Genomic DNA, 21,174 nt, shown 5'->3' on the forward strand with positions numbered 1-21,174 from the left:
AAATAACGGTGGCTGTTTCCATCCGGGCGCTTCTCTCCCCTCACTCTTGCTACAGCCCTGAGCACGACTGTCTTCAGCAAAACAGACCAATGCTGTGCAAGTGTTCAGCAACAAGCTCGGCAAGTGGAGGGTATGTGATACAGTGTGTTTTGATTCAGATGCTTTACAAGTCTTTAATTTTGCTCATTGGCTTTACCTCGAGATGATTGCTGAGACAGTATTAACAGCTATAATAATTAGCCTGCTAAAAATCTATGCATGTATAAATAGCAGGAACATTGAAGTCTGAAATGTGAATCCAATGACTGGTAGCAAACAAGTAATTTTATGTTAAAGTCTTGTTTTCAAAATGATCGAATAAATAAAGCAAGATTAATGATCACTGAAGTTTTACCTGATAAAAGTCAATTTTCGAGATGGATGGAAATAAAGCAGTGGTAATTTTATAATTAAGTAAAGAAGTGGCCCTAATCAATGTGCATTTGTAAGCATACATGTTAAAGAACTACCTGCTAAAAATTGCTTTAATATATAAAAATATTTTTAATAAAATAAAAAATATAAAATATCAGTTTTCAAAGAGAATTTATACTGCAAAGTACCTGCTGTGGCTTACTCATTTTTTGGCCTCCAGGAAAGAGCTTATTCTCTTCTGATATTTCTAATATGTAAAAACTGAGTCATATTGTTTTCCTACAATGCAGTTCTGTACCATTTCTAATAGAGGAAAAAAGATTTACTGAATGCTGGAACAGCTGGCATAAAAACAATGTAGAGTGATTATGAAATTATTAAAAAATAATTGTCATGACATTACCGCTCTTCTACTTTACTTCCAAACCATTTCTACTAATTCAAAAATGGAATATATTTTGCCTTACCAGCCTATCCAAACTTGTGCCAGCAGCAGTTGTAGGTCGCTCCTCTGGATTATATGGTCTAAACCGAGTATTGAAGTTTTCAGGGACAGAACGAGAAGATCTCAGGGCAGGTGCTGGTTTAGGTTGGCCACATCCTTGGAAAACCTGAAAAAAAAGACATTGTAGGTTATATGAAGATCATAAAAAAAGGGAAGCTGGTAGTTTATAGACTCTTTATTCTCTCTTTCATATATTTGAAACCAGCTTTGACTGACATTTTGATAATAGTAAATGGAGCACTTGCCCTGCATTAAAACCCAGGTTAATAATTAAGCACTATTAATTACTTGGTGAAGGTATAAAAACATATAGGGACCTTAAAACCCCCTTAATTTAGGAAGGTGATTATTCTAAGAAGTTAACATCTGAAAGCATTTTAATTGCTGTCTTTCCAGGAAGAGAAATGAGCAAAAGGTAGTCCTTTGTGGCAGGACTTAGTTGATGATTGTTTTAGTTTTTGTTAAAATGTGGTATTTACCTAGATTCACAGATCACTCATACCCTACCCACAGCTCTTCCTACCTTGTAATTTTGTCTGTAGTCTCAGAGAGAAGGTCAAGGATGAAATAGTCTTATAACTAGATAACTTTCTTATTTGCTACCAACCTCTCCTTAGAAGAGGGGTGAGACATACTGAGTGAGCAATAGTGAGAATTATTTTCTGCTTTCTAAGTATGAAAAATAATGTTCAACGCTATGAAATTTTTCATATACTTCCATTTGCAAAAAAGTTTCAGTAACATATATCTGGTAGATACTAAAGGACACAGAGGACACTTTTGACTATTGAATATCCAGTATATATCCCAGAGGAACTCCCACAGAAGTTGCTTGGCTGAAAGAAGGTAGACTATTCACAGAGTTAAATTTTGCAAGTGCTCTCATGAAGTAGGATCCTAGTCTTTGCCTTCATACCAGCTTTTTCAGTTCTGGACTAATCTTTCTTGTTTTTGTGATCATTGGATTTTGGCTGTTTCAACATTTTGCCTCCATTCAGAAGAAAAAAAATTAAATAACAGAATTTCTTGCAAGATATATTTTACAAAAGCCTAATGCCAGACACACACTATCTGTCTGAATGAGCTTTGTGGAGGTGAAAGCTCCTATGCAGATGCTGTGTTTTGTTTGTAGGACCAGACTACTCCTTTTTGTGTGGCAAATACGATAACAAGCTCACAAGCTATGTTGTAAGCCAGTGATCAAAAAACCTCATGTTTTACTTTTAGACTACTAGATTTTCTGCATTGAGTGCTTCTCTCTTGAAGTAGCCATGGACGGCATGACTTGTTACTTTCAGGATACATTAGAACTGGCTTAGTTAGGTTTCCTGATGTTAATTTAGAGGCCCCAAATGATTAAAAATTTGCTGAAAGAAACTGATTCATACTAAAATTATGTCAAATCATCAGGTCTGTTTGGCTCAAAGTCCAGTAAGTCAGCTGTTTTATGACCATTGGGATTTTTAATTTATGAGCAAAACGCTGTTTGGTCTCGCTTCAGAATATCTGTAAGATTTTGTTAAGAGTTTCTGGCCTCCCTGTTCATGAGGACTATTGTCCAATAAATTCATTTAGTCAGCCAGGAAAAATGATTTTAGCTTGTAAAGTTCTGAATTTTTCAACAGGAAAGAATCTTATTTTTCCTCTGTGAAGAAAATTCAACTAAGATTAATGTTCAGGATTTATACATAATTGTATATGATACTGCACATTTTAAAGGGCCAACTATATATGTTGGGGGCATCACTTATGCTTACCAAAATTTACTCATATTTCTTCCGACTGAACATAAGTTATGTACAGAAAAACATAACTTTATATACCTATGAAATCCCATTTAGTCAATTAAGGAGTCAGGTATTTCCTTACAAATACAAGTAACAATGATCCAAAACATGCAACTTGGCTTTCAGGGGAAAGGAAAGTGAGGGCACTGAATCTTCAGTTTCATGGTGTGTGACTGTTAGGCTACTGGTATGACCATGTGGAGTAACTGTGAGTCTACTTAACTTATATTTCATTGTTCTTATGACATACTGAAAAAAAAAAAAAACCAACATAGGCTTTGTGGCATTTAGCTTCATACAAATAGTTATAGCAAATAGTTTTATATGAACAAATTTACAGACAGGCAGACAATAACAGAGATGGAAATTAGATCACAATCACATCACGCAAAGAACGTTTAATTTACTTTTTAAATGACCTGGCAGAAATGCAGTAAGGATACAATATTCAGTAATTAAATTTTGAGTGCAGAAGAGACATTTTCTGATTTGCGTCCAGGTATTAACTGGCAGAACAGAAAATGTAAAGCTGATACCTGAAATTAACAAATGCTTCCTAAGAAGAAGCACATGAATTATTTTCTTCACAATGCTACTCAGAGATACTGAGCAATTTCTGGAAAAATATTCAGGTGTTTCATTACGCATGCTGTGAATTGGCAGCATAAATCCACTCTCTTTAAAAAATTGCATATATATAAATTGATGCAGTCCATTTCATCTGAATGTAGACAAGGGATTCCATTTGAAATTGAGAAACCTACATTTAGGTGTGTACGTGTAGGTGTGTATATTTAAGCTAAACATCTAAGCTTCCATTTTAGACAGTAGAGATCAAGAGATCCTTTTGGTTGCTCTCACATGAGCATCTATAATAGTTTGTGATGTCCTGGGATATTCAAGACATCTGTTAAGACTGTCTTAACAAAAGACCATTCCCCAGAACTGCAGATGAATCTCAAATGGGATATCCTAGGGTGTCACAAAGATCACCAGACCTCTATGGTCAGGGATATGAACCAAACCATAAGATCAAAGTCAACAGAACCAGTGAAGAACTACTTCTATCGAGCTAACCAAATGGAGGTATCTACTTCAGGGCTAGGATGCAGATATTATGAAAAAAGAGTCCTTTTCCCAGGAGAATTTGGAGTTTTGAATCCCAGCAGACAGTTTTTTCTCTATAAAGCCTTGAGTCATACACTTATTTAGACATGTGCTAGTGCTCAGTGTTTCTTATTGAGTGTCTCTGTATGACTCTGCTCCATTGACTCTCATCTTCAGGTAGAATAGCATTGATTTTTTTCCTGAAATGCCATTATATTTTTCCTGCACAGAGCTCTGGAAAGAACACAGATAAATGAAAAGGTTTTGTTAATATGAAACTTGGGGGCTATTTTAAGAAGAACCTTGGCTGTAGTTTCATGAAGATTTCCTCCTTATAAATAATGCATAAGTAGTCTGCTATGTCATGGAGCTCATTCATCCTTTTAGCTGAAGTAATTGCCTAAAAGGAACATATATCTATAGGTTAAAATGGCACATCCATCAGCTCAGATAAAAGTAGATTTAAGACTTACTAAGGGGAAACTCAGTTATAGGATAGCCTTTATGAAAGTGGAAAAATCTTGGCATGGCAGCCAAATGACACTTACAGCAGCCAAACATATCTGTAAAGAACCAGAATGTTTAAAATGCAGAAAATAGTCTGGTATGTTGTGTTTTGAGTAGCAATGAAGACACTATTATGCTGATGTAGCCAGATTAGGAATTTTCTCCATTTTGAAGAAAAATGGATGTTGTAACATCTTTTCTGCAGTTTTTTGAGTTTTTCTCCACTTCTTGTGAACGAGCAATCTCTGCAGATGTCAACTAGTAAAGATTCATTTTGTTAAAATGGAACAGTTGTGGGATTTACCCTTTGACTTGAAGCAGGAATCAAAGGTAATGGTGCTGAAAGTCTTACGGAAAGATAGCGAAGGCCCCCAAAACATGTTTGTTTTGGCTAACATTGAACTGAGCATTTATATGTTACAACTCTCTGAACATGACTCCTTGAATTACCTGAGAGAGAAAGAGAATAAGAATAAGGTAAATGTATTCTATGACTAAGTCTTGGATATGAACTGAGCCACAGGAAACAATATACAGAATATGAAACTTTTACCAGAGAAATAATCAAGCTGTTGCTGAGCACTGAGTTTGGCACTATAATACCTATACTATAATTATAATACTATAATAATTTGGTTCAAATACCAAAGAAGTGTTACTGATGAATAACAAAGAGATATCAATAATGAAGATAACGCGTCTCAGATATTATCAGGACAAACCCAAGGTAAATCCATTGTAACATGACTTCTAGCAGAGGCAACCTTCAGGGAACGCCACTGAAGTCTTGGTAGACACAGATTGCAAAGTATGTTCTTAAAAAGTGACGATGTCTTGGAAGGCATCGCAGGCAGCCCAGACTGATCATTTTTGCACTGTGTGGCTTCGTTTGCAGAAGGTACTCTGTCAGAATGGCCGCAGGTGTTAGATGATGAAGCTATGGAAAGTGATTTCGATGATCTTCAGTCCTTGCCTTTTTTGGAGAAGGGAAACTTGGATCTGATTCAGAGCATGTAGATTCCTCTAGCAGAAAGCCCTTGGAGTCTGACTTTCTAGACTATTGCTCCTTTTTGAAAAGCATCTCCAGATATTGCAGCTGTCAGGAATGGGACTTTCCCTGAGGCAAAATAAGGACCTCACGTGGCTGTCGTTCAGGGACATGACAGCCACACAAGGTGAGTGGCCTGTGAAGCCTAGAGATTTGTGGTCAGACGTCTAGAGAGCCAGTGCTGAATATAGACTGCAGAGAAATATCAAGAAAACAGAGAAAGATTCCAGGCTCTGGACGAACTGGAGAATCTTAACATAGCAGCACTTGGTTAATGTGAACTGTGCTAAAAGAATCAACCACAATCAGCACAACAAGAAGAAAAGTTAATGGCCTGGGAACAGAGATGCTCCATTTTATGCAGTGACAGGTACTGGGATGAGGCTGAGTTTGTATGTCCTTGGTCGGAAGTACAAAGATAGAAGAGGTACATGTGGCACCTCTACAATTCTCTGTCTTGATATTGATGTGCACCCATCAAGAGTGGAAGACAGAGGGTTTGTGTCTTCTAAGGAAGTGAAAAACAAGGCGTGAACTCAAGCAATAAGCCCTGACTGTCTGCACTGATTAATTGTTAACTCATTGGCTTTTTCTTGGACTGCTTCAACTTGCTCTTGGTAGAACGAAACAGCTCCAGAGAAGGTAGCTCTCAGCAGTATAGAAATGAATCAGGCTGCGACACTTTGGCCTCAAGATCAGGCACTGGTCCTTGTCCCCCTTTTATTTATTAGTATAACTGTAACCATGAAGACTATTTCTCATAAGAATAGTGCTGAATAGGAGGTGCATATTTATAGGAAAAAAATATTGGGCAAAACCTTCGGTACTACATCAAGTGAAGAATGGAGGGACAAACCATAATAATGGAGACTTAGGAAGCTCATGATATATTTTTCCTCGATGTCTAAAATTGAAGACTTCATCATTCACACAAGAGGATGCATTCTTACTTATTTTTATATACTTTTTATGTTGGAAAGTGTATATTGTTGCTCACTTAATTTTGCCTCCACATGCACAGTAATGTACAGTCAACATATTATATCAAACATACTTCTATTTTTCTCAAATAAATTCCAATATATAATTGCAGCTGGTATAATACAAAATATAATTTTGTGATACAAAGAAAAAATGATAATGCAATTTAATGTGAATGTCTTTCGAATAGGGCAATTTTATATAAATATTTGAAACAGGAGAGGGATGGATTTTGGATTAAAGGGACTCTGAGTCTTCTGCCTCAGAAGACGAGATTACTGAGAGGTCCTAGAGGAAGAAACTATCTGTTTTCACTTGTTCCATTCCTTTCAAAAGAGGAACAACATCATATTAACCGGCCCAAAATTCTACTGAATACAGCATAGAGCCTCCTCCCAGACATCAGCCAGATTTTTAGGTAAAAAAAGCTGTATGTCAGTGGTGAAGAATATTCTATGTGTATGTGGATGTTGCAGGCATAACATTATTAGTGCATCATCATTTTCCTGTTGTAAAAACGCGGTGACTGACTTGTGGAAAAATAGCTGTGATTCCTAGTCACCACATTTCCAGTGAGTACAGTCAAATACAAGATACAAAGTTGTTTGAAGAAAGAGAAAACAGCGTGATTTCAACACTCTGCCTGAAGCTTTCTGAGTGGTGTCTCAGAATAATTGACAAGTGTGGCTTTTCTCCTACGTTAGGTCTGCAATTGCATTCCATGCACCTCATTACATCTGGCAAGGTATCTGTCATTTTCACTGAAGCTCTAAGTGGTCAGTATGTATAAGAGGGAAAAATTAGACGACAGATGACTGATGTGAAGTCTGCTTATATATCATCTCTACAGATCTGACATGACATAGGAGAACACAGCACTAAACCCAAAGTCTTGGCCTTCTTATACTTTTCTTTAAGAATAAAGCGTTTCCATGTTTTAGGACCTGAAAAAAAGATGGATATAACCTAGGAAAACAAAGAAATCAGAGTTCAGGACAATAACAGTCTACACAGAAATATACAAGGGCCCCTCAAGGATAGACAGCTCTGTCTATCTATTTATACATAACAAAATAAATTTCAGTGATATCATTTGGTTTCTGTTTCTCAAGATTTTAAAAAATATAGGCTAAGACTAGAAGAAAATCTTTACATTGCAAATGGAATTTCTGTCATTTGTTAGTCTTTACAGCAAATAAAATACTTCTGAGGAAAAGGAGAAACAGTATGCTCTGCTACAAACGAGTAGCGAGATGACCTTGTGCCAAGATGTCATTGGACTCTGGCAGGGGATGCAGCTTCCCGACTGATGGAAATACTGTGAGAACTGAGTAAGTAAAAAGGAAAATGAAATACACCTGAGCTTTGAGCGAGTTTTCAGTGAAAATACTTTTTGTTTCTTTTTTTTTTTGAGGTAAGGGCTGAGTTTGCTGAAGCTAGCATTTAATTCCCAAAATATTTGAGAGAATTTGGCTGTTAAATACCTTGATCGCTGCTGCCAGAACAAAGTCTCATCGCGCAGGATGTAGACTGCTTTTAAAATCCAAGTAACTTCATGTAGGTTGAAAGTAAAAAGCATCTTGAAGGAAATCCTTAGCGACCTGCAGCACTGGGGCCATAAAAAGCATCTAATTTTGGCTTGGCAGGAAGAATATTAACCTCAGCCTCCTGGCTTTTGTCCCCACATTTTTCCCAGCTACGGCAGCTTCCTTCCAAGCAATGGAAATTCACTGGCTCGGATGGCAGTCTAGCCAGCATCTAACTCATCACAGAGACATCAACAGGAGGAAGAAACTCCTAATGCAGAGAACGTGGCAAACTGTTGACTTTAGATTTTGAGCTGCAGTGCACTCATGAATATTAAGGAAAAGCCATTAATTGTTGACTGTTGGCTCAAGAGCACCTGCCACTGAATTTGAAGGATCTTATTAACATGAGGTTCAGAGGTGGTGGTGATCTGTGCATACACGCACACACTAAAAATGGAAAGGAGGAAGCTGGTATCATTAACTCTGTTTATCTTTGTGTCAGAATGCAGACAAAACTCTATCAAACTGTGGTCTGGTAATCAGAGACTGTCCAATGTAATGATATTTCCCTTGGGTGGCTATTAAAGGAGGTTAAATGGAACATTTTGTGTATTCACCTCAAACACATTGTACTTCAGTCTGACCTAGACAGATCAAAATGTGTTTGGAAGTTAATATGGAGAATCACGGATGAGACACCAGCAGAAGTTACCAAGCGCACTCCACAGGATATTGCTTATGGAGTTACCATCAATTTTCAGCACTCTCTGGTTTCCTTAAATCTCTTATAGATATTAATTTTGGAGTTTACTAAATGGTACTTTTCTACTTGTCACTCCCTTTTGAAATATTTGGTCTTGTTTAAATAGATGAAGGATTCAAAGGCAATCTGGTGAACTGTTGAACGAGTAAAAGCAATTTCTGGTGCTTTGGACAACCTTTTCTAAAGTCTGGACAGAAAAATGGTGGAGATATTTTTCCCCCTGCTTGTGACATTCAGCAACAGAGAAGGCGCAACTCACACAGTACCTTTGCCGACACCTGCATGCTGTTTTCTTGCATGTTCATGATGGCTTCAGAAATCTTGACATCAATGGGATCCATGACTGATTCAATGTTGAACGGTCCCTCTAATCTCTCCGCTACCAGAAGCATAGCATCTGTTAAAACACAAAGCAGCCATTCCCTTAAAGAAGGGATACCTTGGGGTGCCTCAGGCAGAGCAGTGTTCCCAGCCAGAGCCGTTGGTACCGAGAGCTCCCGAGGAGGAACCCATGGGGACATGAGGCAGCGGGACCATGAAGCCTGCAGGGCAGCTTCCCAGCTGTCAGAAATATCTTCCCCTACTGCTGCCACCACACAAAGAGGAATAAAGACTGTAAAAGTTAGGTTAATAATAGTTGCCATAGCATTATCGAGCTTGGGGTAAAATTATTTTACACAGTATCGCACCACTCGAAGCAGCCGGTGCTCTGGAGTGTACTTATGTAGTCTCCTTCCCGAGAAAAAGCAGGATGATAGATATGAATCCCTGGGGTATGTTCTTAGAATTTGTGCGAGATGATGAAAACTTTGATATGATATACCAGGGTGTTATAATTAAAGCAGCTGTTCTTTCTGACCTTAATGATCTCATTTTCTTGCAATATGAACAGCAGATGAATATTGGATTTCTGCCATAGCGTATAGGTATAAAACATGTTTGCCTTGCTGCATTTTCAAAACATGGTTGAAAGTTGTGTGCAGAAACATATATTCTTTGTATGTTTTGGATTTTAAAACAATCGTTTGCTTAATTTACCTTAGAGGCCCTCTCCAAAATAATTTTTTTTTTCTGTGTTCATTAACTAAAAAACAAGTAACTGAACAGAAATTAACAACAGTAAAAAAGGTTTTGACATATGTTTGTCTATGCACAGACATAGGTTCATCACAATTTCTGTGACAATAGCCATGCGATAAACTGGATTTATACTATACCTTTGAACACCATATTTGATCCTTGTCTCATACGTTAGCATTTAAAATTTGCAGCATCTAATTCACTTTAAACAGATGCCACTTGCAATTTTAACATGATAAACAAAAATCTTCACATGCTCACTTCTTTATCCCTCAGATTTAGGCTCCAAAAGGTACTAACCAGACATCCTTCCAAAATAGATCCCACATGTGCTTTGCTGTTCTAAGCACAGCAACTGGTCTCATGGCAGCTATGTGGATATGGGAGCACCCCGTAGCGTTGATGGCAGTGATTGTTTGCTCCACGCTTGGCTGTGGGGTCATGGGGTTTCTTTCCAGCCTGCATGACCATCGTCTCCCTCCCCACGGAAGCCCATGTGCCTGGATGCATGGGAAGAAGAGGCTGGCGTCTCATCCTTGCAGTTGCAACACAGACTCCCGTGCACAGCCTGACCTGAGGGCTACAGTGTGTTGTTCATACACAGTCAATGCATGCCTAAAAATCCCACTGAAACAGAAATCACCTGGTGTGTAGTATCTAAGGACTTTTGCAAATTCCGGTCTAATATTTCACAGCACTTTTAGACTAGAAAGAGTGTAAAACCAGTTATTTGGAGTGGGGCATATAGCACTTGTTGCTAACTGAGAAACGGTGAGATGATAGGAATTTGGTTTCAAAACGAGATGTTATTTTGGCTGTACATTATTTTAAAATTCTTTGGTTTAAACCCTTTCCAGTGGGAAACTTGGTGAAAACAGCACCTGGCTCTGACAGAAGAAACAAAAGTTTGCATGCACACAAAGACACACGCGTGCACATGCACACATACATACTTAAAGGTTCCTGCAATAAGTTAGCGATTTTTCCACACGCAAAAAGAATTTTTAAGTATGGACTAGTATAAAGGATTTTCTTCCTCGCACGTTGGCAATGACTTAAATAAAACATTTATGCCTTAGCACTTCATAAGCAATGTGATCAGCCTAAATCCTACCTGCCACAACCAGTACTAGGCATTGCTAGGGCACAGGTCTTGGTGACTGGATTTTGGTGGTTTATTTCAGGATTAGGGTTAAGATTAGCGATAATGGATAAAACAGTCACAAGGTTGGATTTGTTGTTTGTTTTTTTTTTATAGGAGTAGCCTACATCTCAAGTTAAGGACAGGTGTCTCTTTGTATGAGCACACTTCAGTTTAGGAACTAGCAGGTTGGATAAGTCTAATGCTAAGCTCAAATACATGTTTTGGATAAGGGACTGTGTTGAAGTAGAACTCAGTAAATAGGTAATTGCTGGAGACCCTTCATGAGAATGGGTGGTGGCTTGAATCTACTTGCTGCTTCTTCTGATGGCAGGAGGCACTAGTTCTGAATCAAATCTTGAAGTGGAATCTCAGCCATGTGGCAGAAAAGTGCATCATCCTTAACTGAAAAAGAACCATAACTTTAAGTGTAAGAAAAACTTTCCTCAAGAAAAGTGCCTTCAACTTCAAAATTAATAGTTTTAGGACACGCAAATTAAAGATCTATTCCTGGCTTAGACAGTTTGTATCTTTAGAAAAAACATCCCTTACTTCATCAGCTTCTATTTTCTGAACTTTAATCCTATCCATAGACTTAGTCTTTCTTTAGTCTTTCTTTGTACTGGAAGTGGGCAGAGGCTGAGAAATGTGAGTAATTCCTGGCTGACAAAGGTTTCTGTGAGCTTTTTGCTGTGTTGAGCTTCCTTATTTGATATATTACGGTATAGGTCTGGTGGCAGGTTCAAGAGCTTGGGTTCACATTAAGGTTAGAGTCAAGTTTATGTTTCAAACACATGGGCTATAGCTTTACGATAAAAAAAAAAAGCAAAGAAAAGAAAAGGAAAAAAAAAAGAATAGAGAGCAAAATCCAGCAGTAGATCCCAGGTTGTCCATATTCTTTAATTGCTATCTCCTTCTTTGGCTTGGAATGACTTTGGATCACTCCAGACAGCTATTCACAACACTATCTGTGGAGAAGCTAGCCTGAAGCAGTGAGGCTGTGAGCCAACTGTATCACTTTGACATTGGAGCCCTGCAATCTTTTATTTAGTTAGCACTACAGGGATATGGCTAGGGACCAACGGGTTAAGGGAAAATTTTAATTTGAAATATCCACAACTTTATTTTTACAACAAGTACATCCTTATATTAGCAGTCTGTATTTTTGTTTTGGAGTTAGAATGTGGGACAGGACTAGTGTTAAACTAGAGGTCTATACAGGGACATATTTGAAGAGGCAGAGAGTGAGAAAAGGATTAAATGCTGGGATGAGAGATGCTTGAAGGGCTAAGGTAAAATAGGTTCCTCCTGCAACATTATTTCTGACGCTGACACAAGCTGTGCTTCCAGTTAAGACCCATTTTAGGGCTTAGATCAAACTAGAAGTCTTGGGCAATTGCACAGTTCAGATGAGCTCTTGTACAAATGGAAAACTAATGTTTGAGGACTCATTTTATCTTCTTCAGTTTCAGGAGTTTTGTGGGGCCATGGCTGATTTAGCAGTGACTGGTGTGCCGAGTTACTCCTGTTTCCTTCTAGTAGGAGTACTACAAGCTCAGTTGAGCAAAAGAGGATGAGCAAGTGACACTTCTATGAACTCCAAAATGATTTTCTCAGCCTCCATCTGACTGAGCTCTTCCTTCTATCCTTTATCTAACCATCATGTTGTTCCTAATATTATGTCAAACCTATCCAAATTTACCTGACAGCCCTAGACTTAGAGAAGCCTTGAAGAGCACAGCAGTCATATTATTGTGAGTGTGCAGGCCTCTAGGGAACATAATTACTACTGTAGTTAACTAGCTTCTATCTATGATTTTTTGAGTTAGCCCTCAGAGTAACATTCAGATGGAGCTTCCTATCCTTAACGTTGGTCTCTAGGAAAAAAACAAACCACAGTGTGTTGTCTTAAGGTGAATTTGTCCATTGGAAAATATTTCCTCAGCTCATTAGGTTTCATCCTCTTGTTTGCCAACCCTAACCTTCACTCCAGTGCCAAACCTAATTATTCACTTGCAGTTCTATATGAACACATACAATATATGCAGACCAGGTATCCTATGCGATTGAATGAAATAAAAGCTGTTAGGCTGAATATAGTCAAAATCAAGTGAAATTTAATGATCTGAGATTTATAACAGGACTGTCAAAATATTGTAATAGTCCTTTCCAGACTGTAGCTCTTCAAATCTATGATCATGTAACAACAAATACAACACTGTTGTCCCGGGCAAGTCTCTTTTTTCTCCTAAAAATGTTATGAATATTATTACAGGAGAAGCTGGAAAGTTAAGAAAATCTGTATGCCTCAGTCTTGAAATCTTAATTCTCAGGAACACACCCTTGAACTGAAATAAAGCCTAATTCAGTTCAGTGGGACTCTGTGTGGGTTTAATAACTTCTTAATCAGCCCAAATAGTAGATATTGGGAGCTTAATTATTGTTTGTGCTATAAAAAGCTGAAAACTGATTGATTAATTGACCATCTGTTTTTTATGTCGTTAATACACTTGGACTGTAATTTCAATTACATATGTCCTTGTGCTAGATTTATGTGGTGGAGTTTGGGCAGCAGGGGAGGGGCTGCAGAGATGGACCCTGTAAAGAGCTGCTAGAAGCTTCCCCGGCTTCAAAACCAGTGGAGCCGGTCTCCGGCCAGGTCAGACCCTCCATCCTCTCAGGCCAGGGCTGAGCCAGCCACTGCCTCTGCGAATGTCCTATTTAAGACGGGGACAAAGGAGCTCAAACTTAGGCTGGACTGACATTGAAGAGAGGGGAGGTGGGGGGCTGGACCCAAGGCCTCCCGGGAGGGTGACTGCCCACGCTGGACCACCGCCACCTGACTGGAGATGGCTGCAACCGTGCAGCTTGAAGCGCTCTGAAGCGCCGTGCTGCCGGGGTGTCGCTGGGTGGAGTTCGTCCTGCCAGTACTGCCGGGGCTTGTTGAGCCTGGTGTGGCTGCAGAGGAGAGAGGAGCGAGACCTGAGGGAAATGGCCACACAGACACCAGGTCAGTGCAGATGGAGCAGGAGGAGCTGTGATGGAGCTGATATTCCCCTGCAGCCTGTGGTGAGATGGCAGCAGCCCCCCTGCAGCCTGTCGGGGTTAACAGCGGAGCAGAGACCCACTCGCAGCCTGTGGAGAACCCCACGCTGGAGCAGAGATGCCTGTGCCTGAAGGAGATTGTAGAGAATGGTCTTCGTTTGCTGCTGGAGACTGACGACGAGGCGGAGAGGCATCTGAAGCCTGTAGAGAGCTCCACACTGGAGTAAGTGGCAGCTTCCTAAGAAGCCGTGACTCTGTGGGGAAGAAGCCCACGCTGAAGCAATCTAATGGGTAAGGGTTGGAGAAATCTAATGGTTAAGGATTGCATCCTGTGGGAACGACTTATGTTGGAGAAGTCTGTGGACTGTCCCATGAGGAGGAGATCCACTGGAGCTGAGGAAAAGAGTGTAAGGAGTCATCCTCCTTTAACAAAGGAGCTACAGAAACAATGTGTGATGAACTGACCTGCAGCCCCCATTCCCCATCCCCCTGCGCCACTGGAGGAAGAGGTAGAGCTGGGAAGAAGGGAGGAGTGGGGGAAGGTGTTTTTAAGATCTGGCTTTGTTTCCTGTTATCCTCTCAAGTAACTGTTAACAAATTAAATTGAATTGTCCTCAAGTCTGTTTTGCCCGGATCCGTGGTTGGTGGGTGATCCTTCCCTGTTCTTATCTCGAGCCTCAGTCCTTTTGTTATATTTTTCTCCTCTTCACCCCACTGAGGGCAAGGAGGGAGTGAGTGACCTCGTAGTGGCTTAGTTGCCAGCTGGGCTAAACCACGATAGTCCTTTATTTTTACCTCTTTTCCATTTTTCAAAATCTCCTTTGCTTAGGCTAAGTGCATGTCTTCCCTCTCCATATACTACAGCACTTGACAAAAAGCTGGCATCTAGCTGCTGGGCGAGTGGATCAGGAACTCAGTTTAGGTAAGTCATTCTTGCGTTGCAGGTTTGTTAGTGACTCGGAAACAATAAACATGACTAATTGCTCACTTGAGGACTCAGGCTTGCAAAACAGTCCTGAGAAAGAGCAGAGCATATGGCACACTGGATTCACTGTCAGTGCCACTGCTCTCGACCTCTCCTGCTAGATGCATGTTCCTCAAAACAGGAGTGGAGACCTTCCTGATGCAGTAAAACCCACGAGTTTACTGGATTTGAAGGGTGTGGTCCCAGGCCCCCAAAATGTCTCTGCTGGCTGAGCACAGCAGCTCTCTTTAACTGCTTTGTATTCCCTTGCCCACACCAAGAAATACCATAGATATTTGATAGTGGCTTTTAGAAGGATATTGTTTAATTTTAAGCAATATAGAAGAAAAAGATTCTGTAGAAATATTCGGTTTATTTCACAGATTTTTTTTTTTTTTTTAAGTTTTAGAGGTGCCATTTTAATGAGAAGAACAGGACAAATCTGATCACCATGGTAAGTAAGTGATTTATTGTATAACTTAAAAATTTAGAAGGCCATGTGAGAATTTCAAGATAAGATGATGTTTTATGAACCCTGAGCATCTCCAAGCAAAATAATGGATAGACTAATAATATAAATAGACAAGAATCTGCCTCTGTTTCTTAGGAGCTGCATCAAGCGACTGTCTTTTTGACTTATCTTGATACTAAAAGTGATGTCTTCCTGTTTATGTTACCTTTCCTTCAGGGCAGGTTTCCAGAAAGCTTCCTAGTAAATCCCAAATTGAAACAAAAGGAGCAGCAACAGGGGCACTGATTTATGACACATCTGACAAGTGAAAAAAAAAAAACCCAAACTAGACTGAAATACAAAGTTCTTTTAAAAACAATCAGTGTCTCATTTTTCTCCCCACCTTTATATCATCAAGAAAATTCAAGGAGGGTCTGATAGGGAAGACTCAGATTGCTGATAGGGAAGACTCAGGGAACTGATAAGGGAAGGTATTTTTTGGGTCTGTGTTAGTTTGTCTGTAACAGATTTTCCTTTCATGCACACTGTTGTTGTTCTACTTTTAAATTATCAGTGAGATTCCAGCAGTGGCCAAGCCTTCCCCAGGGAAATGAGGAAAAGTATCTATGGATGAAGTCTCTAAAAATGTTTCTTCAGGCAGACAAAGAATGGTAAAATACTAAATTGCGTGTCCTTCACAAAATCTTAAGGTATATTTGTTTTGGGAAAAAAGGGAGGTAGATCTTAACTTAAATTTCCTGTCAGGATGTTCCTATTTTTTCTAGTCCCATATATGTGGTCTAACACTTACTTATGAAGAACTGTGAAGTGCTTGTTCACATAGTTGCTTGTGAAAGAATGCAAGGATAAATTATAATTTGAGAAGCTTCAAAGGATTAGTCTACGGACAAGTCCATGGATTGCAGAAGCAGAGAGATGAATCAGTTGTAAACAGACTGAGCAACTTATCGTAGTTGACTATGACCTTGAGAGTGGCAATGACTGTTTTGGAAAAGGATATAACTATTAATATGCTAGGCTGCAAAGCGGTGCTCACTTGGTACCTTCCCAATCTTCTGACCAAGGGCAAGGGGAGGCAGGAGCATGGGTTGTATTTACTACGTCATGTAGGCAAAACTCAGTGAATTTTCCATCATGACACTAAATACAAATAGTGGTCATAAAATCTTTAGAGCGTTAGATGGTAAATTAATGAAACAAAATAAAAAAAAAAAATTGAAAAGTGAAATATGGGTACGTATTGACTTTTTAGAAATATAATAACAGTGGAAATACATCCCTGTATCACTCTGCCAAAACTTTCACTGCTAGATTATGATTTACTAAAAAAATTCAAGAGGAAAGTAAAACTCCACCTTACATTTAATGAGGTGCTAAGAACTATTTTCTCAGGAAATCAGAGTAAGGCATGGCAGTGATGCCAAAACTGCTGTTTTTCTCAGGGTCCACAATCCTCTTTTCACATTATTATTCATATGAGAACACTGTACGGTTCCATTCTGATGAGGCTTAATTGACAGATTTCCTCTCTGACTATCTTTAAGCTCCACATATGTATTCACATAATAACATAATTCTCTACATCCTGCTCTTTTTTTTGTTGGAGGAGGGTACTTTTCTTAAAATTCATGTCTGCACCTCTGTAAAGGGGATCTCAATATTCCTCATTTGGATATTCAGTTATCAATATCCAGTTAAGCTTATCTGTTAAGGTATATAGGCAAACGACTAGTCCTTGCCTGAGGTTTAGGTAAGTGAGCAAAAGATGAGAAACTACTGGACATGGCGTGAGATTTTCCTGAGGGTAACAAATAACAGAGTAGGCAGCTGATCAAAAGTCACAGTTAGTGCCATGAAGAAGGCCGGGATTTCACAGATGGTTAGCAAAACAGGAAGCAATGAGCAAAAAGTACCTGGGGTGGGTTGTTTACATGGGAGAAAACAAGGGCAAAGAATGAGATGGATTAAGGTGAGCTGAGGAACAAGTATGGGAAAACTGGGAGAAGAGAGCATATGAAAGAGGCCATCCAGGTGGAAACACTGTTGTCAGCAAACTTGTTGGCTGCCTGGTCACTGCGGTCTGCTCTATGTTCTTATTAAACTCTATTCCTAACCATTTTCTGGTTGAGAATAACAGCGTTAGGTATGCAGCGTATTCTCTGTGTGTGCGTGCGTATAAAGTCCTGCTAGCAAACTTCAAGCTGGACTGCCTGGCGAGTAGGAGGAGACCTGCAGCTGGAAAGACCCAAGGTCTAAGGTGGACGCTCGGTGAAGGGTCCAGGTCTGCGCGCAGAGTCTGGATGGTCTTGAGATCCAGGTTATGATTCAAGGGAGCTGGTTCAAGATGTGTATGTGCCTGTGTGAATAAAGGGATCTGCATTCATTCCCATAGTGAAACGCCACAATGGCCGAATCTCATCCTGATCTGTGTGATGGAGTTGTTTTCTGAGAAAACATTGGCAATGGGTAAAGCAGAAGTTGGACCCTGTACAAACTTCAGGTCACTCTTAAATGCTTTTAAAAGCTTAACAACACGTCATGGCAGTCTGACGGGGATCCATTCATGCTCTCAGCCTTTCTGAGCCGATTATTTCTGTAGCTCTTCCTAGAGCATGGAGTTCATAGATTCATAGATTCATAGATTCATAGATTTCTAAGTTGGAAAAGACCTTAGAGATCATCGAGTCCAACCGTCCCTAGTCCCCATTAAACCATATCGCTAAGTAGATCATCCACCCTATTCTTAAACACATCAGGGATGGGGACTCAAAGGAGTTCTTCAAAGGAACAGTGAAGAAGAATGATGTCCTGAAGGTGTCTACCTTTTCACAGTACAACCAAGATGTGGGAGAGTTTTTTTTTTTTGCCTACTGTGAGGAGGCTCAAAATTTTACCTCCTGGAAAAACATCCTAACTACCTCTGCTATTCTGTATATGCCTGATAGTGTTCCTTTCAAAGCTGTTTCTATGGAATATTTAGCTACTCATCTGCACAGAAAGATTGGTCTCTATCTTAGTATTTAAGGCACACAGTTATGAAGGGGTGAAAGCAGTTTTCTGGCTTATGCTTGTATGGTTGATGTCCGAAGGGTGATGTAATGAAAAGTACATCCTAAGTTCTTGCAGGAGGGACTGGAATCCAGAATTACCCCTGCCAGGTTAATTACCAATTAATCAAAAAAGCAAACTTTAAAAATGCATGTAGAGAATCAGATCTAGTTAGCTATTATCTATGTTTAATTTCAGTTACAAGAGTTTGTAGATTTAAGAATTAAAATGTTTTTTGATGTTTCTATCAGCTATGTAGCCAAGTTTATTGATGACAATATCATTTACTATTCCCTCAAAAAAGAAAAAATAGAATTGTCAAGAGTATGAATAAGCTGAACTTTTCCATACCCAATTCTGTAATAATGGAGAATTTTTTATCACTCCTGCTGGGTTTGTCTCTAACCATCTCTTTTATGTAGAATAGCTCAATAAATCAGTTTCATATTGTGTACAATATATGTTTGAAAAAGTTTCTGACACACAATTGTCATCTTATTGCAGCGGATAGAAACAAAATGAACTTTGTAGGGTGTGCTGCGGATTCACTACATTTTTTTTAACATTTCACATAGCATACTTTTTCTTCCATGTATTGAAAAAAATGACCATATTAAAATGATTTTTCTTCTTTGTCTTTCTATAACTTTGAGCAATTCTAAATATTTTAGTGCACTGTTATGTCTTATTTTTGTTCACATATGCAAAAAGAAAGTAGCAAAGACTAGGCAAAATGGTAATCTTCGTCTACTATTGTTATTCTTCCACTACACTATGGGACCTGAATGCAAGATGTCCTTCTGAACTGGACTTTTAGAAAATGTTATTGCCGAGTGTTGTTGGGGATTCTATTTGAATGTTTGACATGAATCAATTAATAAAATGCAATAAATTTATAAAATCTTTGTCTTGTTGCTTTTTCCTTATGGCAAGAGATGTTTAAATAGTCTCATCATCAGTCACAGAAAACGTTGTTAGTAAATAAAATAACCCTTGTTAACGCATGTCTGTTCTGTCTATAGTTCATTCTTTAAATTTATGTTAACATAGACTAGTGTGCATAGTTCTTTCAAGACGTGGACTTTGGAACACTGAAAAAAGTCCATCTTTTTGACTCTTCTTTGAGGAAATACACTCAAATGGTTGAAGACAGCAAATCATAGCCTGAAATTGCATATTTAATGTATCCTTCCTTCAACAAAAATCTCCTGAGTCTATAGCTCCCGTTATATTGGTACAGTCACAGACGTTAGAACCTCAGAGATGTTTCCAGTCATTCCACTGCCCATAGAGACTTACTACCCATGGTATGCACTCCCTAGTGATCTGTCCAGACCAATTTTAAAATAGCTTAGTTGCGTTCTTCCCACTTTTTCTAAGAAAGCTATTTCACTGTCTACTATATATCACTATTAGAATATTCATCCAGTTATTTTATGCATTTTTACTGCTATTTAATTTCACTCAACTATTTCTAATAAGCTACCTCATATCATCTTAAACAGTCCTATTCTTTTCTTAGTTTTTATATCCCTCAGATATTCGTAGACATCTATCTTAACCTCCTTTAATATGTGCTCAGTCATACTTTCCATGCTAATGTTTTTACTCTGTTTTCATAAGTAATATCCTCAGGTCTTTTGCTGTTTTCTTTATTTCCTTTGAAAGAGGTCTCTGGTATTGTGGTGTCTTAAACTAACTAAACTTTTAAAGTTGAATCTCATCAGTGTTGTTTTGCAGAGGCCCTTTTTGGCCCATATATCTGACTTAGAAAACTGCCTCTATTCCCTTGATGCATCTGATTTCCTTATCCTCTTCATCACAACTGATTTATAATTCTTATTTCCCATGTCAGTCCTGACATATTTTTTGAAGTGTCTCCTCATATTCAGAATCTACAGTGATCATACTTTCTGCATTAGTTTTTATTTCGTTCCCTACTTATATTACTAAATTTTGTGCAGTAGAACTTTTTCCAACCGTGACAGAATTTATAGTACACTTTTGAAAACATAATTAATGAGCTGTCCATTATCTTTTATTGAGAAGTGATATGTATTTTACTTTTACAAGCAGTTTATTTCAAGAAATTGTTTGGTTATTTCAAGAGTAACTCCACTCTTTACTAGTACCTAATATACACGTAATCATTCTACTAATAAGGGTGGTGGCATCCATGACTATAATGTCTTCTGTAAAAACCCAGTTTAAACCTAACAGACTTGCCATTCTTATTGGCAGTTTACTGGGAATTACTTACGGAAGGACATTGGTCCTCATTCTATTTTTTCTTTTTGTTGAATATTTTTTTTCTGTTCCATAGTCTCTTGCTACTGGTGGATGTAGTGCATCTTCAGTGCTGCATTAAGATTATCAGTGCATTTTTAGGCATTCTTTGGGTCAGAAGGGTCTGGTGGATGGCCACCTAGATGATGAGAAGGTTGGATAACTTGATGAATAAAGAAAGGCTGAATGAACTGGGTTTGTTCGGCCTATAAAGAGCATGCTCAAGGGACATCTCATCAGTCTTCAGTGCCTAAGGGGTAGATACAGAGAAGGTGGGGAAACCGGCTTCGCGTGGATGTGGAGTGACAGGACAGGATACAAAGGTTTCCATTTGGCCATAACAAAAAAATCCCCATGGTAAAAAACTAAACCCTGGAATAGATCGGCCAGGAATGTGGTGGAACCTCTTTCCCTGAAAATATTCAGACTTGGTCTGGCAGAGTCCTGAAAAACCTAATCTAAGGCCCTGCCTTCAGCTGAAGGCTGAACATTACTGG

General features: G+C 38.9%; 1 protein-coding gene across 2 annotated transcripts in view; it reads right to left on the reverse strand.

Annotated features, from left to right (window-relative positions):
• GPC6 (glypican 6) overlaps positions 1–21,174 on the reverse strand; it is an 800,550-nt gene that overhangs the window by 65,974 nt on the left and 713,402 nt on the right. For both annotated transcript variants that reach the window (XM_086611390.1, XM_086611383.1), the window contains exons 5-6: positions 8,908–9,038; positions 882–1,025 (exon numbers count right to left, since the gene is read on the reverse strand). In XM_086611390.1, coding sequence (XP_086467516.1) covers positions 882–1,025; positions 8,908–9,038 — 275 coding nt within the window. The remainder of the gene's footprint in view (positions 1–881; positions 1,026–8,907; positions 9,039–21,174) is intronic.

Source organism: Tauraco erythrolophus, chromosome 1 (genome assembly GCF_009769465.1).
Source record: "Tauraco erythrolophus isolate bTauEry1 chromosome 1, bTauEry1.pri, whole genome shotgun sequence".
NCBI lineage: Eukaryota > Metazoa > Chordata > Aves > Musophagiformes > Musophagidae > Tauraco > Tauraco erythrolophus.